General features: G+C 56.1%; 1 protein-coding gene across 32 annotated transcripts in view; it reads right to left on the bottom strand.

Annotated features, from left to right (window-relative positions):
• Positions 1 to 4,877: 4,877 nt before the first annotated feature.
• Positions 4,878 to 21,351, bottom strand: part of RAPGEF1 (Rap guanine nucleotide exchange factor 1) — a 159,078-nt gene continuing 142,604 nt past the window's right edge. For 27 of the 32 annotated variants that reach the window (XM_077967448.1, XM_077967461.1, XM_028834702.2 and 24 more), the window contains 10 exons: positions 19,306 to 19,390; positions 17,101 to 17,193; positions 16,058 to 16,243; positions 14,841 to 14,925; positions 14,635 to 14,729; positions 12,464 to 12,542; positions 12,257 to 12,358; positions 10,645 to 10,742; positions 8,344 to 8,472; positions 4,878 to 7,729 (listed from right to left, as the gene is read on the bottom strand). In XM_077967448.1, coding sequence (XP_077823574.1) covers positions 7,579 to 7,729; positions 8,344 to 8,472; positions 10,645 to 10,742; positions 12,257 to 12,358; positions 12,464 to 12,542; positions 14,635 to 14,729; positions 14,841 to 14,925; positions 16,058 to 16,243; positions 17,101 to 17,193; positions 19,306 to 19,390 — 1,103 coding nt within the window. In that variant the 3' untranslated portion in view covers positions 4,878 to 7,578. The remainder of the gene's footprint in view (positions 7,730 to 8,343; positions 8,473 to 10,644; positions 10,743 to 12,256; positions 12,359 to 12,463; positions 12,543 to 14,634; positions 14,730 to 14,840; positions 14,926 to 16,057; positions 16,244 to 17,100; positions 17,194 to 19,305; positions 19,391 to 21,351) is intronic. The other 5 variants (XM_028834700.2, XM_077967443.1, XM_077967444.1 and 2 more) reach the window with 1 other exon arrangement.

Genomic DNA, 21,351 nt, shown 5'->3' with positions numbered 1-21,351 from the left:
TTACAAAAGTTGGCTGGCCGTGGTGGCTCATGCCTGTAATCCCAGCACTTTGGGAGGCCAAGGCAGGTGGATTGCTTGAGCCCAGGAGTGTGAGACCAGCTTGGGCAACATGGCAAAACCCTGTCTCTACTAAAAAAAAAAAAAAAAAAAAAAAAAAAAAAAATGAGCTGGAGGTGGTGGCACACACCTGTAGTCCTAGCTACTGAGGAGGCTGAGGTGGGAGGATCACCTGAGCCCACGAATATGAGGCTGCAGTGAGCCGAGATCACACCATGGTACTGCAGCCTGGGTGACGGGAGTGAGACCCTGTCTCAAAAATCTCCCAGAAAGTTAATTTTCCTATCCACAAACATTCACACCTCTCAATTTATTAAGGTGTTTTTTATGGTTTTTAATAAAATCTGATTTTTCCTATAAAGGTTTCACACATCTTTTGCTGGTCTAGGACCATAAGACTTGTGATGCTAGTATAAATGGGGTCCTTTAAGATTACATTTTTTGAAGCCGGGCATGGTGGCACGTGCCTGTAGTCTGAGTTCCTTGGGAGGCTGAGGTGGGAGGACTGCTTGTGCCCAGAAGTTTGAGAGTGCACTCCAGCCTGGGCAACAGAACAAGACACCATTAAAAGAAACAAAAACAGGTCAGGCGCGGTGGCTCATGCCTGTAATCCCAGTACTTTGGGAGGCCAAGGCCAGGGGATCACGCGGTCAGGAGATCGAGACCATCCTGGCTAACACGGTGAAACCCTGTCTCTACTAAAAATACAAAAAATTAGCCAGGCATAGTGGCGGTCACCTGTAGTCCCAGCTACTCAGGAGGCTGAGGCAGAAGAATGGTATGAACCCGGGAGGCAGAGCTTGCAGTGAACTGAGATCGCGCTGCTGCACTCCAGCTTGGGCGACAAAGCAGGACTCTGTCTCAAAAACAAAAAAACAAAAAAACACAAAAAACAAAACAAACCAAAAACAAAACAGAAAACCCAAAATCCTCAAAAACAAACAAAAAAAGGATTACATTTTCTGGTTGCTTATTGACTGTATATAGGAATATGTTTAACTTTTTACCTGGTTGTATAGCTAGCCACCTTGATAGATTTTCTTGTTCATCTCTCAGTTATTTACTTTTCTCACAACGTTGGCAAGGATCTCCAGTACAATGAACAGACAAGGAGTTACTGGAATCTTTCTCTTGTTTCTGATTTTAAAAGAAGCACTTTGAATATTTCACAATTAAGTATGTCTGTATAGGATCTTGGAAGGTAACCTTTATCAGATTAAAGAGGCTTTCTATTTCTAGTTAACAAAAAGGTTTTTTTTTTTTTTGGCTGGCCGCGGTGGCTCACGCCTGGAATCCCTACACTTTGGGAAGCCGAGTTGAGTGGATCGCTTGAGCTCAGGAGTTCAAGATGAGCCTGGCCAACATGGTAAAACCTGGTGTCTACAAAGAATAAAAAATTAGCTGGGTGTGGAGGTGTGTGCCTGTAGTCCCAGCTACTTGGGAGGGTGAGGTGGATCGCTTGAGCCTGGGAGGTCGAGGTTGCAGTGAGCAGATGCCACGCACTCCAGCCTGGGGGACAAAAGTGAAACCCTGAATTTTTATTATTCATAATAAAAATAATGAATGGATGTTGCATTTTAAACAAAGGCTGTTCTGTGACTATTGCGGTGATTCTATGGCTTTCTTCCTTTCATTTGTTAACGTGGTATATTTGGGGGAAGTGAGGCCATGCCGCGAAAATAAACCCTGAAGTCTCCATAGCTTCATTTTTCATTCATGTCAAGCAAGCCCAACATGGGTGAGTGGGGTGGTCCCTGTCCAGGCTCCCCCAACTTCGGGCTCTGCCATCTTACCACCCAGACTCCAGGAGTACTGGGGGTAGGAAAGAGTAAGTACGGAGCCATGCAACAGTTCTTAAACGCCCAGCCCACAGTGACATGTGTCTGCCTCTCAGATCTCAGGCAGGGGCCTGGGAAGTGTAGTTCCCTGTGTGCCCAGGAAGGAGATGCAAACCAGATGTGTAGAGCCGCAGCGTCTAGCATGGGGGTCAGTGACGTTAACTGATTGAAATTATTCCATCCTTGCGTTTTTGAGATAAGCCCAACCTGGTCAGGAAGGACTGATTTTTATGTGATGCTGGTTTGGGGTTGCTAACATGATTTTATAAATTTTGTATCAGTATTCATACACTGGACTGACTTGTAATGATCTTGTACTGTCCTTCTCTTGATTCATTGTCAAGGTTATATTCCATTCATAAAACAAGTTTAGTGTTTCCTTTTTCTTTTTTTTTTGAGACAGAGTCTCGCTCTGTTACCCAGGCTGGAGTGCAGTGGTACCATCTCAGTTCACTGCAACCTCCGCCTCCCATGTTCAAGCGATTCTCCTGCTTCAGCCTCCTGAGTAGCGGGGACTACAGGCGCCCGCCACCACGCCCGGCTAATTTTTGTATTTTTAGTAGAGATGGGGTTTCTTTTTTTTTTTTTTCTTTTTTTTTTTGAGACGGAGTCTCGCTCTGTAGCCCAGGCTGGAGTGCCAGTGGCCGGATCTCAGCTCACTGCAAGCTCCGCCTCCCGGGTTCACGCCATTCTCCGGCCTCAGCCTCCCGAGTAGCTGGGACTACAGGCGCCCGCCACCTCGCCCGGAGATGGGGTTTCATCATGTTGGCCAGGCTGGCCTCGAACTCCTGACCTGAAGTGATCCGCCTGCCTCAGCCTCCCAAAGTGCTGGGATTAGAGGCGTGAGCCACTGCGCCCGGCCTGTGTGATTTTTCGATTAAGAGAAGTGAATGAGGTAAAGCACTCTGTAGAGTGCTTGGTACTCCAAAATGCTCACCAGACCCTGTTCCAAGTATTAACTCATTGAAACTTTGTGAGACCTTAGGAAGTAGAGGCTGTTATTACCCCCACTTCTAGCTGGGGAAACTGGGAAGCAGAGAAGAAAACCACTTACCCAGGGTCTTTTTGCTTAGCTGCGGAGTCAGGACACAGCCCTTTGCAGCCAAGGCCATATTCCCCCAGACTGCTGGCAGCCAATGAGGGACTCAGATGGCCCGAGCCACATCTTGACTGCTTCCTAAATAATGCACTCCTAGTGAATGAATGAAAAAAAAAAAATGGTTTGAATGAATGCTGGGGCCTGCCTCTCATCCCACAGGGGGACAGTGAGCAGTCAGCCATCATACCTCATTCTCCAGCCTTGCACTGCTGGGGGCGGGACCCAGCTTGTGGACCGCAAGGTCAGAGCAGGTGGGAGGCTTGGGGCCCTCGGCTCAGATACCTTCGGTGGGACTGCAGTTCTTGGCTGGGGCAGGCATCGGAGCCTCCTGGGTTACTGGCTAAGCACGCACACTCTCAGGCCCTGGGCGGGGACACTCTGCGGGTGGGGCGGAAGCCAAGGTGTTTCCTCCGTGACCATGGCGGCTCCCTTGCTGAATCTCGCGGTCTCGCTGAATCTCGCGGTCTCGCTGAATCTCGCGGTCTCGCTGAATCTCGCGGTCTCGCTGAATCTCGCGGTCTCGCTGAATCTCGCGGTCTGCCGGTCACCAAAGACCAGGGTGGGTCACAGCAGCTGCTGCCCCGCCGCGCTGGTGGGAAGGCTGAGGCCTGAGGTCCATACCTGGCATGTCACCTACTGCTCACTGGGGTTGTTAGGGCCCGACCAGGTTCCTGGCAGGGGAGGGAGATGGGAGTGGAGGACTAAGGAGTGAACTGGTCTCTCTTGGGCCTCTGCAAGCTCATTGGTCAAACTGGACAAAAGCAGATAAGGAGGAGCCTGAGGCACGAGTGGCTGGAGTGGCTGAGCAATGTGCCAGAGGATTGCAACGAACAAAACAGAGAACCTGGGCTTCCATCCTCCGGGGTGGTGCCTGGCACACGGGCACTGCCAACAGCTGAGGGGACGGTGGATGCCTGCCTGATGCGGGGTTCCTTCTATCAGATCTTGTGATCGCTCCGGGAATACTTGGCCTCTCCCTTTAAAGGGACAGACTTAAGCTGCTGCCTTTGAGGGGGCATGAGGGGAGATGCTTCCTCCTCACCAGGTCCGACCTCTGCACGACCAAGTACAGAGAGATGCAGAGATCCTCGGCTTCCCCAGGGGCCGCTGTGGGGCTGAAAGCTGGGGACTGGGAACCAGGGTGAATATGAGGGCTGGCCCTGACTCCCGCCATCCCTGGGTGGCTATGCCGGGGTGCTTGGTCTCAGGTGCTAGTGTGGAAACCCTGGGGCACAGATGGGCCATGGCATAGGGGTGGCTCTGGGAGGATAAGGAAGATAGGGAGATGGTGAATGGTCTCCCAGAACCATTGGGCCCTGTGCCTAACTCTGCATGGAGCGGACACAGCACACCTCAGGGCAGAGAAGGGACTGGAATCTCCAGGGCCTCCTCACTCCGACTCCTGTAAGTGCAGAGGCTTTGCTGTTCCTTGCTGGGGCTGGGCCCGAGCCTCTGCCGCTGCCTCCTGGGTGGCAGAGGACACACCGCAAAAGGCACACTATAAAGAGTGCTTCCGGGCCCTGAGGAGCAGTTCTAGAGCCTGCACTCCCGAATCCCACCCGAGGACGCCCTTTTCACCAGGACACTGGGGTGGGGGACTCTTTTGCATGAACCGACCTCCAGGGAACGAGCAATTCTTTGCCCAGTTGACTGCTTCTAGGGCACAAGGCTTAGGAGGGAAAGTTCTGGCGACATCCATTCCACTCAGCCACAACTACCCCAACGGCAGCGAGTGGGCCTGGGAATGCAGCTGAATGACCCTCAGCCTCCCAGAAGCCCTGCCTGCTACAGGGGTCTCAGAAAAGAGGTGGCGAGGCCAGCCCGGAGCAGGCTGGGCTGTCACTGTAACTGCACACACACAGCTGGGCGTGGACATGACATTCGGCAGCTTTCGTCTGTGTTTATTTTTTTTCATATAAAAGTTACATGTTTGAAATGTCTGCAGGAAGATGCCACCATCAGACAGGTTAGCTGGGGCATATATATTACAATGTAACCCTGTGGAGGTCGTGGGGCTGGAGCGGGAGACGCTCCCCAGAATTGGGTTTAGGTCAGACATGGTGTGTGCCTGCCCCTCCTTGCCAACCCCGACACCTGCAGGTGAGGCCTGACCTCTGCAAGGAACGAGTCCTCTGCCTGGCTCCTGTCTGTTTGTGAAGACTGATTCCCACAACCTGCCCGGCCCCCCAGAAGGAACAGACGAGCCATGGCCAGGCCGCAGCACTGAGCACAGAGCTCAGCAATAACCAGGGCCAGGAGCAGGGGGCGCAGGGGCACGCCTGCCATCAATAAATGAGACATACATCGCACCTTGCCATCCTCACGCAGGGAGCCCCGGGCACTGCTCATGTGCTGCCTGGGCCCCGCTGCTCAGACCACCAAGGGCTCCCAACAAGGGCCTGGGGAGTTGCTTGGGCACACTGGGGCCAGGCACAGGGTCTGTTCTGAATTCAGGGAAGGTGAAGAGACCCCACCTCCACCTGGCTCAAGCCCAAGAACAAGGCAGACAGAGCTGTGGACAGCACCCGACCACAGACACGGTTCCACCTGCTGCTGGGGGGAGAGGCCTGGTTTCTGAGGCTGCAGCATGGCACTGGCATTGCCTGTGCTCCAGAGGGGGACTCCTACGAGTCTCACAAATACAGGGAGAATTTCAGTTCGCACAAACCCAAGGGCCCTGTGTGCAGAGAGGCCCTCACACGCGCACAGCAGCATTCAACAGAGCTGGGCAAGGGAAGGGGAGAGAGAGGCAAGGATTGAAATGAAGGGACTTCAAAAAGAAGGAACAAACTAAAAACCCAACCCACACACAATACTGTTAATAAGCCAGCGACTCTACACACACACTCCTTAAATAATAAAGTGACAGGTCCCGGCTGGCCCTGCAGGACCACCGCCAGAGGGGGTCCCGCCGCCAGAGGGGGTCCCGCCTGCCACTGCACGGCTTTCCTCCCTCTATCTACAGGACAAACAAAACATGGGAGAGGGGAAAAAACCCACATTTTCTTCTTGATAAATGCTGTTCAAAAACCCACGAAGGACTCAAAGTGACATGGTTGTTTTAAAAAAAAAACCCAAATGATCAACAGATGTTGCTTTCTACGTTTTGCCTTTGTTCTGTTTGAACTGGGCTAAGCATAGTTAGACCCTGCTGTTCACTTGACCCTGCTGTCCTAAACCTGGGACAAATGAGCACTCATTCATGCACAGCAGACCCGGAGGCATGGGCTGGGGCAGCACGACTGGGTTCCCGCAGTGCCCTGCCTGCAGGCTCATGCTGGAGGCCACAGAGCCGGGTGGCACAGGGCAGGTTCTGTTTGCCAAGCGCCCCACAAGCCTTGCCCAGATTGTCAAGCTCAGCAGCGAGAACGGTTTTGACGAGGAGGAGGGAAAGAGCATCTGCTCTGCAAGCCGCTCTAGTGTGGCGAGAGTAGGGAGAGGGCGCACCTGGTGCAGCTGCTACCTTAGGAGGCTCCTCCGCGGCCAGGCCTCTGCCTCCCTGCACCCCGAGGGCCCATTCGGGTGCCTCAGGGATGCCCTTCCCTCCCAGGGGCACTGACAGCACTGGCTGAAAGGTCTGAAGAGCCAGAGGAGGAGCCCTGCTGGCCGGCCCAGGATGGGGCGAGGAGGGAGGGAAGGCCAGGGGATGGGGAGGGACAGGAGATGGAGTTTAAGGCACACAGCGAGCGATGGAGGAGGGAGGTGCTGGCCTCTCCCCTCTGAACTAACTCCCCCAGGAGCTCAGCTCTGGCCTCAGTTTGGTGAGGTTCAGAAGACTCCCAGCAATAAAAAGTACTTCTTGGATGATCAAGTCCTCCCTTACTCCAGCCTCCTCTGCTCAGCTCCCCGGGTGGTGTGGGAGGGGCCCAGTGGCCTGGGGTGGGGGGTGAGGGGCGACAGGATGACAGACACTGCTGCTGCTCTCAGCGGGCAAGGGAGGCCCTGATGGCGCCAGTACCGCGGTGCAGAGCACCAGCTGCTAAGGGGTCACCTGCGTACCTTTCCGGGCCTGCCGCAAAGCTCACACCATCCTCCATGCAACAGAAGCGGAAGCGAGAAGTGAAAGGACCTCCTCCCAGTCTACTCTGCGTTCTGCCCACCCAGCTGCTCGTCCCCATTCCAGGGCCCCTGGAGGACAACCCACCCCAGAAGGCCTCCACTCATTTTCCATTTCAGAAGATTCAGGGACCCTGGAGCTCAGGGAGGGGCAGCACCCGCCACTTCCTTGGTCTGCTGCTGAGGTCTCTGCTGCTCTCTCCCTGGAGGGGAGTGGGTGGAAGGGCAAGAGGGGAGAGATGGAAGTAAAAGCAGAAAACAAAACCAAACCAGAAAACCACCGGTTTGCAAATTGGCAACAAGACCTGCCTGCTGGCTGCAGAGGCCCACGGGTCTGCTCCCACAGAGGAGGGAGGCAGGAAGCGGCAGGCAGACTCCAGCTCCCGCCCGGCCCCGCTGAGGCCTGGCCAGCCTCGTGGCTCCGAGGCCGGGACTCCTGCCACCCGCCTAACAGGTCCAAGGTCCTCTCCGGTCTGGGAGCTGCCCTCCGCGCCCCTCGAGCATTCTCCTCGATCCCGGCGGCTGCTCCTAGGTCTTCTCTTCCCGGTCTGTTTTTCTCCTTGTTATGTTCCTGGGTTTAATTTTCAGAGAGAGTTCCCATAGGGCCTCCTCAGCCAGGTGGTCACTGAAGTCATTGAAGAAGTTTATAATGTCGTCGTTCCTCCGGATGTCATAGTGCCTGGTGCAGGGGATGGGGAGCAGTCAGTGAGCACCTGTGTGGGCTGGATGGCCCGATGGCGCCACCCTCCTGGACGGTGCCGTGGGGACCATCCCCACAACCTCGCAGGAGACGGATGCTGCAGGGGCTGCCATTAACCAACGTGACAAAGGGGGGATACCAGCACTCAAAGACAGTACCAGCATATGGAGCACAAACAGGGCCCTGAGGCTGGGCTGCTCAAAGGGAAGGGGCCCCAGGTGACCCCACTGCCCCCAACAATGCATGTCAGGGCCCGCCCTGGGGGAGCTCTGGTGCCTCCGAGTCAGGCAGGCCAGGGTTTGTCAGGCGCTTCTCACAGCAAGGTGGGCACCAGCTTCTGGTGTGTAAAATGGGAGGACGAGCTGTGCCGTCACGGGGTCCAGGCCCAGGGCCAGGCCTGGCATGGAGCCTGGTGGGCATGCTCTCAAGTCATCCTGGCAGAAACTGAAGGGCCTGGACTATATCCCTGCTCAGCAGGGGGCGGGTCCCTGGGTCCTCTGTGGCTCCCCCTCCCCTCGGCATCCCGGGCTATCTCTCCTTGGGTGTGGCCCAGGGCTCAGCTCTGCCCAGCCCCCCGGGGCAGCGGCACTCACGCTTGCTGGAAGCACCGCATGCTGTCGAGGATGTTGAACTGCTGCCACCGCTTGGAGAAGTTCACTTTCCCATCGATGTAGTCTGGGTTTCCCAGGTGAACGAAGGTCAGGTCCTGCAGGATCAGCCCCCTGGGAGGACGGGTTAGGAAGCCTGTTACTGCTACAGGGAGGGGCTGGTTTGGCAGCTGCTCACTGCGAGTCCTAGCGCCTGACACATGACTCTAGCCCTTGCTGCTTCCAAACCCCAGAGCAAACCAAAGAGCCAGTCTGGGGTGTCTGTCTTTCCCAGAACAAACTCCCTCCTCAGCCTCTGGCCTCTGGCTCCACAAGCACCTGCTGGGGCCCTCGGAAGCCAGTACAGCTGATGAGAAGCCTGAGGGTGACGTGGCTGCCATAGCTGCTAAAGTAACATTAAACAAATGAGCAGTAAAAAAAAAAAAAAAAAAAAAACCCCAAAAAAACCAAAACCCAAACCAGGGGGCAGGGGCAGAGATCTCCTTTTATTAACAGGTGTGGTGGGCTGGGTGGGATGGCTCATACCTGTAATCCCAGTTCTACAGGAGGCTGAGGCAGAAAGATTGAGCTCAAGAGTCTGAAAACGGCTAGGCTGGGTGTGGCGGCTCACACCTGTAATCCCAGCACTTTGGGAGGCCGAGGTAGGAGGATCACCTGAGGTCAGGAGTTTGAGCTCAACCTGGCCAACATGGTGAAACCCTGCCTCTACTAAAAATACAAAAAGTAGCTGGGCGTGGTGGTGCACGCCTGTAATCCCAGCTACTTGGGAGGCTGAGGCGGGGGAATTACTTGAACCTGGGAGGAGCCAAGATTGCGCCACTGCACTCCAGCCTGGGTAACAAGAATGTAACTCTGTCTCAAAAAAAAAAAATAAAAAAAGAGTTTGAAACCAGCATGGGCAACAGAGCAACACCTCGTCCCTACAAAAAATACAAAAATTAGCTGGGCATGGTGGTGTGTGCCTGTAATCCCAGCTACTAAGGAGACTGATGCGGGAGGACTCCTTGAGCCCAGGAGTTAAAGGTTGCAGTGAGCTATGATTGCACCACTGCACTCCAGCCTGGGTGACAGAGACTCCGTCTTTATTAAACAAATAAAGAAACAGGCCGGGTGCGATGACTCACACCTGTAATCCCAGCACTTTGGGAGGCCAAGGCAGGTGGATCACCTGAGGTCAAGAGTTCGAGACTAGCCTGGCCAACACGGTGAAACCCTGTCTCTACTAAAAAAATACAAAAAAAAAAAAAAAAAAAAATTAGCCGGGCATGGTTGCGCACGCCTGTAATCCCAGCTACTACTCAGGAGGCTGAGGTGGGAGAATTGCTTGAACTCAGGAGGCAGAGGTTGCAGTGAGCCAAGATCATGCCACTGCATTGCAGCCTGGGTGACAGAGTGAGACTCCATCACAAACAAACAAACAAACAAAGTGTAGTAAGTTAATAGGTGCTTCTGACTGCAGAGGACTTAAGGCCGGATGAGAGAGACGGGGGCGGCTCTTCCACTCAGGGAGAACTCAGCTTGAGCGAGCAGCTGTGGAGCCATGGTGGGAAAGACTGTTAGCGCTCAGAGCAGAAAGCCTGGGGATTTGTATCTCTGAGAGTTGAGGCCTTGAGGGCTGCCCTACAGGAACCCTATAGGATGTGCCATTGAACACTCAGCCTTGGGATGCTGCTGAGTTTTGGTCTCTTGGAGATTCTCAGTGTCTATGGCACACTAAAGGCTCTCGTAACTCCTGCAACAGACACTTGTTTGGCTTTGGTTATTCCGCTATGTCCCTTTTCTATGAAACATATTTCCTCCCACCCATGGTCCACACTCAGGAAGCACTTTCTGAACTTCTTTACACCAAGGCTCTCAAGGTTCCTGGGTGGCTGTGCATCCTCAGGTTGTTCTAATGCGCAGCCACGTGTGAGGACACTGGAATACTGTGTGATGCCGTGTGTGGGGACAGGAGCCATACATCTGTCACAAGCATGGCTGCACGTGCTCATGGGCAGGCTACGGAAGGAAACAAGAGCGGGGCTGGGGGCTGGGGAAGGAGAACCTGTGTTCTTCACCTGAGCCCTTCTGTTCTGTTTAAACTGTATTATAAGAAGCATTACGTATTATATTATATATATGTATTGTACATTATGTATTACAAGAACCTTAAGTAAAACCGAAGTACAAATGTCTCTGTTAGAAACCCCTAAATTAGGATTTCTCTGCCGGAGCCTGAGAGATCTTCCCCAGAGCAATGGAGGCAAACCCAGGCGGGGCTGGGGGCCTGGAGGGGCTGCTACTCACAGGTACGGGATGCACGGCGGTTCCACCTCCGAGAGGGCGGCCCGGTAGGCTCGGAAGGAGGATGAGCTGTCAATCAGCGTGCAGTACTCGGCCAGGCCCTGGCAGGACAGGAAGAACAGGACAGGACAGGACAGGTGTGAGCGAGTGCTGGGGCAGTGCTGGGACAGAGCCCTGGTCCTCCTCACTAACTGGAGGGTCAACCACCCTCTGCCCACCTCCACAGGTCCCACCACGTGCAAACATCCAGCCAGGTGTGGGTGCTGGCCCTGGCCAGCAGGGATTCTGTCCTTTTCAACGAGTGTCAGCCCAACCCCTGGTCACAGGGGGACTTCAGGCCGTTCTGTGGAGAAACACCCCGAGGCACTCATTGTGCCTGGGCAGCCAGCGCCTACGTGTGTACGACGTCCCGGAAGATGGGCTCCTGCCAGCCAGAGGAGCTTCCCAGGCACACACTGAGTGGCGTCACTCCTGGCTCGGAGCTGCCTTTGCTCTGCCCTGCACTCAGGGAGGACCAACTAGAGACAGCATGTGACCTCGCCCTCCTCAGGGCTGGGAGGCTTCTCTCCTGCAGGGGCGGGGGGCTCCCGCCTAGGAGAGTCAGCCAGCCCTGCCCCACTCAGAAGGCCCCTCTCCTGCCTCTTCTCCTGTTAGGTGCCTCTCCCTGCAGCGCTGCCTCCTCAGGAGCCCTCTTGCAGAGAGGCCGTGTGAATTTCCCACCTCTCCCCATACACTAGCTTACAACCATCCCTGAACATGGGCTTGAACAAGACGACCCTGGGTGGCCTGGCTGACACCCGGGTCTCTGACATGACCCCTGGGTGGCGTGGCTGACCCTTGGGTCCCTGACATGACCTCTGGGTAGTCTGGTCACACTTGGATCCCTGACATGATCCCTGGGTGGCCTGGCTGACACTCAAAGCTATGGGTTTTGCCCCCATTTGCAATATTTCCCTACACAGGATAAAGGCCCAACTCCTCACCAGGCTCCTGAGGCTCTCATGACCTAGAGCTGGTCCCCTTCTCCGAGGATGTGGTCCCCTGGCCTCCTCCTGTCCCTGGAGGTGCCAATCCCCACCTGCTCCCGGTTGTGCACTCCTTTGTCCCCTTTGATTCTCTTCCCTTCCCAGGAAACTCCTCCTCCTCTACAGGTGGTAGCATGAGTGACACTTCCTCTGGGCTGGCTGGCTGCCCACCCTTCTCTTCTTTTAGCGCTTATCCAGCAGAAACCCACCCAACATCATGCTGGGCTGTTCACAGTGCGTCCCCAGCACCTACCGCAGCGCCCGGCCTGAAGCAGACCCTTCAGAAGAACGGGCTGAGGAAGGGCAGGGGAGATGGGAACCCAGGGATGGGCCTGCTGGGTGGCAGCAGAACACCAGGACGTGACCACCCCGGAACCAACCTTGAAGCTCCCTGGGGCCTGAAGACTGGCGATCAGAGACAGGAAGGTGGGAGGGCAGCTGTCCTGGCCACACAGCATGTCGGTGGCAGAGCAGGGGCCTAGGCCCAGCCTTTGCTTCAGTGGGAGCACTTTCTGCCACAGCTGGTTGTCTGAGGGCTGCATGGCCCCCTTTACCAGGCATCCTCCCACCCACGCCCCAAGGCCGCTCACCTCTGAGGTCTGCTTCTGCCACTCCAGCCTGCGGATGGGCGCCGAGTCCAGGGCAGAGAGGATGGCCAAGTAGGAGTTGAAGTTATTCAGCTTCCGCAAGTGCTGCCGAGAGAGGGGCGGCGCCGTGAGGCAGGAGGGCAGGCGGGTCCCGGGCTCCCCAGGCAGGGACTGATGGTGGGGGCCTGGGGAGGACTTGGCCACCATTACCTTCATGATCTTGATGAACTTTAAGAGCAGCCGTTCCCTGTCCTGGGCCTTTTCCTGTAACATGATTATGGACCGGACCCTGCATGGACCAAGGGAAAAAGAAACAGCTGAGCTGACTGGTCCCTGTAGGCCCCAGGGGTCCTGGTGGAGACAGGACCTGTACGACCCCCATGCCAGTGGTCACCAGCCCACCCATACTGAGTACGTGCAGCCTGCCCCAGGCATAGCCTACTTTCTGCTCTCCAGGAGCTCACAGCATCCTGGGACAGAGGGAAGACACCACAAGGAAATCTGGTGACAATAAATCTGGTGACCATAAGGAAATCTGGTAAAGGCCCAAAGGGGGCTTCGAATCTGCAGGTGGAGCATGGAAGGATCAAAGCAGAGCCTTTCCTGGCAAGCATGGACCCCGAGTACCGGGGGGCTGGGCAGGTTCCTTGTGCGGCGCAGGACTGGCTCGGGGAGACCCGCTAGCATGTGACGTAAGAAGTCACTTTTGGCAGCCACGAGGGAAGGAACTTCTGAGAACCTTAGTAGCAACCAAAGCCGAGACCAAAGCCACAGGCCAGTCTCATCTGTGGGATAAACGCAGCAGGGGTGTCCTGCTAGCCTCAGTTTCCTGTGGTTCACAGGGGCCACTACCAGGGTCACTTAGAGGAGGTGCCACACTTTGCACTGCTGCTTTTTTTTTTTTTTTAAAGAGACAGGGTCTTGATCTGTCACCCAGTGCTGTGAGTATATCTCACTGTAGTCTTGAACTCCTGGGTTCAACTGATCCTCCTGCCCCAGCTTCCGGAGTAGCTGGGACTATAGGTATGTACCACTGCACCTGGCTAATTTTAATTTTTTGTAGAGATGGGGGTCTCTCTATGTTGTCCAGGCTGGTCTCAAACTCCTACGCTCAAGTGATCCTCCTGCCTTGGCCTCCCAAAGTCCTGGGATTATAGGTGTGAGCCACTGCGCTTGCACCTCTGTGCAGCCAGGCCCTGTGGAGCGTGCCCCCACCCAAGCTTCCTGCACCCAGCCAGAGGCTGCTGTCAGAAGCCAGGCTTGGGGCCTTGTGTGCAGCTTCCGTCTGCCTTAGAAACCACATCCTGTTGGGCAAAACCCTACGCTGGACTGCCATGGCTAAACATGCTTTCCCCAGGACAGAGAGCTTCTGTGGGGAGGATGGCAGGAAAAGGGGAGATGATCTCGGGGCCTTTAAAACACATCAGACATTCTCCTGGAGGCAGCAGTGGGCAGTGGGGCTGGCACAGCAGTGGGCAGTGGGGGGGGGCGCACAGCTGCTGGGCTCTGGGCGGGGCCCTGCCTGATACTGAGCTGCTGTGGGGGCTTTGTCGCCTCTTGAAGAGACAAGAGCTCTGCTTTATAAACACACTACTGGGATTCATTTTGTTTTAAGAATTAAAGACTAGGCCGGGCGCAGTGGCTCACACCTGTAATCCCAGCACTTTGGGAGGCCGAGACGGGCAGATCACAAGGTCAAGAGATCAAGACCATCCTGGTTAACACGGTGAAACGCCGTCTCTACTAAACAATACAAAAAACTAGCTGGGCGAGGTGGCGGGCGCCTGTAGTCCCAGCTACTCGGGAGACTGAGGCAGGAGAATGGTGTAAACCCGGGAGGCGGAGCGTGCAGTGAGCTGAGATCACGCCATTGCACTCCAGCCTGGGCAACAGAGCGAGACTCCGTCTCAAACACACACACACACACACACACACACACACACACACACGCAATTAAAGACTAAATACAAACATTATTGTTATAGAGCCCACTCCTGTGCTAACTGTTTTGTCAGGCAGAGTCCGTGTGAGCGTCAGCCTGAGATCGCCTGGCAGTGACAGGGCAGGAGGGCAAACTCGACGCCCTTCCCAACACCACCTATGGCAGACATTGCTCCTCGACCCTGGCACTCTTCCCCGCTGAGCCTCCTCGACCAGGTGGCCACTTCCAGCAAGCCCCGTCCTGTCCCTGCCCTTGTCCTCTGCCTGCCCCGTCCTCTGTCTACCATTCGTGGTCAATGCTCGCGGGGCCCCCGGGAGCTTAGAGGAATGAAAGAGGTAGCTCCTTCTCCTACCATTCGAGCTCCCTGTAAAGGAAAACGCAGAGCCCACCCAGACGTGCCACCATCCAGAGCAACAGGGCTTGGCGCTGGGCCCCTCACCAGTAGGACATGTTGTTGAAGTGCTCCGTGAACTGGGTCAAGTTGGGGCTCTTTTCCTCATTCTGCTCTTTTGCCCAAAGCAAAACCTCAGGAATCTGCAAAAGGAAAGAAGGCAGATGGAGGTGGAGCCCCCGGCTTTCCCGTGATGGGGTTTCTTTCATTCAGGGACAACCAGTGTGGCTCCCCATGGCAGGAGCAGCCTGTACCTCTATTTTATAGAAGAGCTCAGCATCCAGCAGAGTTAGCTGCTCTGCGATCTCATGGCTGTGAAAGTCGTGCAAGGTCCCCGGCCTGGAAGACAGAGGTGTGAGAAGAGCCGTCAGGGGTAGGGAGGGCGGTGGGGAGAGGTAAGCAGGCCCGGGCTGCAGTGTCGGAGCAGGAGAGCCTCTCTGCCCAGCAGGAGCGTGGAGGATACGTGGCGGGGAAGCCCCAAAAGGCTCCCTGGGGCCCTATGGGCCTCCTGCCTCTCTCTGGGACAACACTGTCTGCCTTTCTCTCCTGCTTCTGCTGAGTGTGTCCAGCAGCTTCTGGAATCAGGAGCCTGAGTTTCCCTCGTGAGCTCATGGACAACTGAGATGCCAAGAAGGCTCACTCATGGCTGGAGCCCGCTTCCAGGTGGCCAGCAAGAACAGAGACGGTGCCAAAGAAACGAAGGCTATGCACTCACCGGAAGGAGCCCACTACTCAACAGACATCTATAGCTGCAAATGGCACTCACCGTCGGTGTGGAGGGGGCAGGCCACAGACAGGAATCTTTACGCAGATTCTTTTTTTTTTGAGACAGAGACTCGCTTTGTCGCCCAGGTTGGACTGCAGTGGCCGGATCTCAGCTCACTGCAAGCTCCGCCTCCCGGGTTTACGCCATTCTCCTGCCTCAGCCTCCCGGGTAGCTGGGACTACAGGCACCCTCCACTACGCCTGGCTAATTTTTTGTATTTTTTAGTAGAGTCGGGGTTTCACCATGTTAGCCAGGATGGTCTCGATCTCCTGACCTCGTGATCCACCTGTCTTGGCCTCCCAAAGTGCTGGGATTACAGGCTTGAGCCACCGTGCCCGGCCTCTTTATGCAGATTCTTAGGGATGGCCAGGGTAGCCCAGAGGGCCGGGCTAGCATCAACCACTGCCAGGTTCATGCTGGGACAACCCAGAACTGACCCAAGCCCAGGGTGTGTGCACTCCTGCCCTGTCCTCTGAAGCCCCATGCCCTGCTGCCCACTTCCTAGTCACAAGGGGATCACCACCCAATATGTCTCCTGGAGAAGAGGCCCAGCCCCCAGGGACCCACGGGGCTGTTCCTGAGGCACCTCATCAAAGGGCCTGCGCAGAATCAGGCTGGGGCTGTGGGGCTGGCAGGGAGGGAGGGTAAACTGAGAAAGGCACAGCTCCTGGGGAGGAGGCGGGGCTGGAGAGGTGGGCTCCTCACCTGGCTGCTACCCCCCGGGCCGCCAGGGGCTGGCCAGAGGTGGCACACCTGAGCAGCTTCTTCTGGTCCACCTTGTCCAGGATGTTCTTTCGGAGCACGCGGGCCAGGCTCAGCTCCCCGTTGCACACCAGGCGGAAGACCAGTTCCATCAGCAGCTTCAGGATCTCTTCTGTCAATTCCACCAGGCTGAAGGACCAAAGAGCACAAGGTGAGGAGCAGGAACACAAGGCCCAGGCAGACTCTGGCTTTGCCTTGGGATACACAAAGGGCACGGGGCCATGACTGGCACAGAGCTGGCTGGGAAACTTCTCATGGGAAGAGAGCAGGAGACGAGAGCCTGGGATGGCTGCCTGTGTTCTTGGAGGTGTTGGGATGGTCATAGCACCTGCCATACACGCAACAGCCATCTGTTGGCACTGGACAAGCGCCAGGGACTCTGCTGGGGCCTGGTCTGCAGGGACAAGTCCCACACAAATCCCGCCCTGGGGAGCTGCTGCTCCCATTGGGCGATGAGACACCAAGACTTCCTGACCTCTCAGACTAGATGCCTGAGGGATGCTCCCCAACTTGCCCTGCTGAGAGCTGTCCACGCATGGCCATTTCCCAGCCACACAGCCACTGACCACGGTCATCTCCCCCAGCAGGAAGAAGACAGTCCGCCTGACGGAGATTTGTCAGCGGAACCGATATGGCAAGTGCCATGCCGTCAGATGGCCAGCCATGGAAACACTGAGGAGTGAGGGAGAGGCAGCCTCTCCCATTCCAGCCTCCACCATGGCTGGTGGCTGAGAGCATGGCCTGCTGGAGACTGGACCTAAGATACCCATGGGAGCAGGTGGGTGTGGCGGGTTCTCTCCTGAGGGTCCAGGAGAGAACCTCACCCACCTCACCCTGGCCTGCTGGGGACAGGCCATTCTCTCAAAGGACCAAGATAATGCAGGCAAGAGCCAGCTCTGCCCAGAGCCGATGGGCAGGAGAAGCAGGTGGATTGGAGCCTTTGCCTCCCCATTGGCCCCCTAGGACCCCAAGGGTGAAGCACTCACCAAAGCTCATCCACCACCCGCACCAGTACGAAGAATGTGTTCTTGCTGACGCGCTTCTTGAATGTGTCAGCGAAGGGAGAGAATTTCTCGTATGTGGAGCATGGGTTAAAGAAATAGCCACGTGGCCGGCCGGGGGTGGTGGGAGTGGAGGACTGACTCCTGGGGACTACTTGCTGAGCGCTCACAATGTGCCCGTCTCCCTGCGTGTAAAGCACTGGCATCCAGAAACGAGGGCATGGGACTAGCGCAGAGCAACAACTGCAAAGCCAGGATTTGAGCACAGGCATCTGACCCCAGGGATGCCCCCGGCTGCTGTCCTCTCCTGCCTGCCATGCCATCTCTGCTGCACTGTCCAGGCCTGCCTGTCGGGTTCACCCTGAGGTGCCCGTGAGACTACAGACATGTAGAGTGCCTTGCTGAACCTTAGGTAGAGAACAGTGGGCCTAAACCAAACACCCTTAAAACCCCAGGTCGCTGGGCAAGCATGTAGGCCAGAACTGTCTCCTTCCAGTCTTTCTGTGAGTTTCCATCCTGAGGCTGCCTCCCTGGGCTCTGCAGGGGAGCTCTCGCCTCCGTGACACTGGGCCGGGTCTCTCTTCCCAGAGCTGCAGCACGCTCCAAATTGGCTCCCTGTCTCCAGGGCAGCCCTTCTAGCACCCGACCAGCTCTGGCTCATGCCCTGAGGTTGGGCTCTGCTTTGCGGTCAGGGTTTCCTGCCCGGCTGTTGTGCTTGCCATCAACTCTCCAGACCTCTCCGATACCCTCCTGCTCTCTCTCTAGTGATCCTGGACCTTCCAAGTCATGGGGCTCAGGACAGAGCAACGTAGCAGGGACGATGGCTTGGTCCATAGCACAGGGGTCGCCAGCCAATCAGGCCTAGACCTTGATGCTGCACCATTTCCATGATGGCTGAGCCAGGCAGAGGCGGAGAGCCTGGGCGCTGGCAGCAGGGGGGCAAGTGGCGTGTGGCTGCTTTCCCACCAAGCAGCCACATGGGTCAGGTCCTTCATGTCTCTGAGCCTCGGTTTCCTCAATTACACAATAGGAAATTATAGAGCAGTGGCCCCATGTATAATACAGTAATTTTACACACACCCACACACACGTATTAAAAAATGGTCATAGAGCTAGGTGAAAGCACACATGTAAAGCACATCTCGCCTGACCAGCAAGCCCTCGACACGTGTGAGTGACAGCCATTCACTGAGCCAGGCCTGTGAACAGGCGCTCTGAGTGACAGAACTTGCCAGGGACCCGAGACTCCGCCAGTGGAAGATGTCCACGTGTGTCTTGATAGATTCGGAATTCTAAAGGTCACCACGAGGGGAGAACGCGAGGCCAGGAGGTCTGCAGGAGACCCCGAGTGGAGCAGTGAAGGCTCAGGGCATACAGGAAGGGGTGAGGGCGCTGGTGGACTCAGGACTTCCTACCCCAGGTGGTGGCAGCTGCCCAGCAGATGGCAGCCGTGGGCTATGTGCTAAGAGGTGGCTGAGGAGCAGCCGACCCAGCCTGCCCTCCTGGAGCAGCAGCTGCAGGTCAGCCTCGTAGGGTGGGCAGGTTCAGACTTGAAGAAGCAACGGGTCACACAAGTGGGTCCTTCCAAGCCCCTGGGGTCCTTCTCAGCCACTACTGCAGAGGGTGACATTTACTGAGGGTGGGCCCGTGAGGTAGATCTGGGGACAGGAGCCCATTCCAGTTGTGGATGTGGCAGTCGCAGAGTCCGCTGCGGGGGAGGTGACTGTGCTGACCCCTGAGCTTTCTATTTGGGTCTTGGTGTCCATCGTGCCCAATGTCCTGGGGCTCAGCTCTGAGAAGCTGCCAGAGCCGACCATGGGGGTCTCTGCAGGGGCGTCTGCAGGACCGGCACACTCGCTCCCTCCCAGTCCGCGGCATGTCTAATTCTTCTTTAGAATCATCCAATGATCACAACTGCCACCAGGCACACATTCCCAGACTGCGTTCCAGCCTCTTCACATCATTTCACTCGACCCTTTAAGAGATGAGGAGCTTGCCCGAGCTCAAAGCTGGAATGCAGGAGGGTAGAGGTGGGAACCTCAGTCCGTGGGGCTCCTGTGTCCCCACTTCAATCACACTGCCACCCAACATGCTGCTCAGCTTCCCCCACGAGGGCTGAGGGGCAAGAGGGCCCCTCTCTCTCTGAAATGCCCATGGCGCAGGGGCCGTGGGTCAGGCGGGAAAGGATATCTGTACTGCAGCTTCTTGATGAGCTCCTCTGGGGAGATGAAGGTCCTGTAGGTGGTCAGGAAGGCCTCGCAGTACAACACCAAATCTAGAGGGAAAAGCAACACAAGCTGCTTGTCAGGGTGCAGAGGGCTGAGGGTGGGAGCTGCGGTGGATCTGAGTCCTTGCTCTGAGAGAGGCAGGGGAGACGGCATGGGGGAGTGGGACGGGCGAGGGAGCCAAGGGCCTGGGAACCCCCTCTGGTGCCTCCGCCTGCATGTCCCAGAGAAGTCACATGTCCTCTCTGTCCATCTCTCAAAGGAAATGGCAGATCAGAGAGGGAAAACAGGAATGGGTTTTATCTCATGGGCACTTTCTACTGACGATGGTGCTGCCTGGAGAACCGTGCTGTGGGAGCTGAGGCCAGCTCTGGTCCCAGTGGAAGAGGGCACTTAGGCTGATGAGTGATGCCTGCCCTAGGCATCAAAACCCGGAGGCACGCCTGTTCCAGGTAGGAGCCAGCTCTGGATTAGACTCTGAGAGGCTCTGCCTGTCTGAGTCTAATGCTTCAGAGGGTCTTAGCCATCATGGGCACAAAGGAAATAATTCAAACTTGTCAGCAGGATCCTGAAACGAAATCTTAGGCAGTACTTTTATTTTTAAATTATTATTATTATTATTATTATTGTTATTTTTGAGACAGGGTCTCACTCTACCGCCCAGGCTGGAGTGCAGTGGTGCGATCTTGGTTCACTGCAACCTCTGCCTCCTGGGTTCAAGTGATTCTCCTGCCTCAAGCTTCCCGAGTACCTGGGACCACAGGCACGCACCACCACACCTGGCAATTTTTGTATTTTTAGTAGCGGCAAGGTTTCACCATGTTGGCCAGTCTAGTCTCAAACTCCTGGCCTCAAGTGGCCTCCCCAAAGTGCTGGGATTATAGGTGTGAGCCACTGTGCCCAGCCAGTACTTTTAGATGGTAGGGTCCAACCCAAAAATCTGGGGAAATTTCACGTTTTGAGTCCTAAGGGATAGGCTGAAGAGGCACAGCCTGGGCCGGGTACCGAGGAGGGGCGTGGTGCCAGCCACTGGGCAGATGTGGGCTGGCAGCTCCACCCTTCACTTCTCCACGCCTGCCTCCTCTAAGAGGAGGCTGGTACCAGCCAGGGACTCCCAGACTTCCCAGAATTGCAACAGCCTTATTTATTTGCTGTGGTGACACCTTCTCAACTGTGCTGTCTCTAGTATTACAGAAAAAAGTGGAATTTTAAAACGTAGGACACTGCCTGAGCCAACAGGTGGCCACACTCACTCCCTGCAGCCATCCCCCATGGCTGCTGAGGTGTGAGACCCAAGGAGGCTCCGCAGCCGTGCTCCTCACTGTGAGGCTGGGCGCACACATGCACGGCTTAAATCTTGTGCTCTGGGCACAGACCACCTGCTCCCACCTTCTCACTCATTGCCGAGCTGCTGGGTAGAGGAACCTTGAGGAACCAATGTCTCCAGCTGAGCCGTGCTGGCTTGGCTCCTGCCCCCACCCTTGCTCCATCCCCTCCTGCATCAAACAAGAGAGGAAAACCCATGCCTGCTCTTACACTGGAGGCTGCATGGGGTGGGGCCGGCAGGTGAGGGAGGCTCCGGGCTGGGAACCACAGCAGGACCCATGTGCGCCGTGCTCGGGCTCATTCCTGGGCCCCCACACCCAACAAGTTCACTGTCAAGCTTGGATTTTTGTTCAAAGAGTGCTTCAGGAAGGAAGCAGAGATGGCCAGCATAGACCCACACCTGCTTCTAGAAGAAGGGGCCCAAGTCAACTGGCCTTTGCGGGTGCATCATTGCCAGTAGCCATGGCGACTTCGTGGGACTCGCTGGTGAGCACTGGGCCACGCTCTGAACATACGCCACATCCTTCAGTGCCCAGAGCAATCCCACAAGGACAGAGAGGCCTGTTACCCCACCGAGGGAGGAGGAGCCCAGGCACGAGGCCACACCACCACACCGGGTCTGCGCCCATGTCTGCCCAATTTCAGAGCCCTCCCTCCTCTGCTGTGCCCTGGATTACGGCAGATG

The sequence above is a fragment of the Macaca mulatta genome, chromosome 15 (genome assembly GCF_049350105.2).
Source record: "Macaca mulatta isolate MMU2019108-1 chromosome 15, T2T-MMU8v2.0, whole genome shotgun sequence".
NCBI classification, from domain to species: Eukaryota; Metazoa; Chordata; class Mammalia; order Primates; family Cercopithecidae; genus Macaca; species Macaca mulatta.
This window is presented reverse-complemented; position numbering and strand designations above follow the sequence as displayed.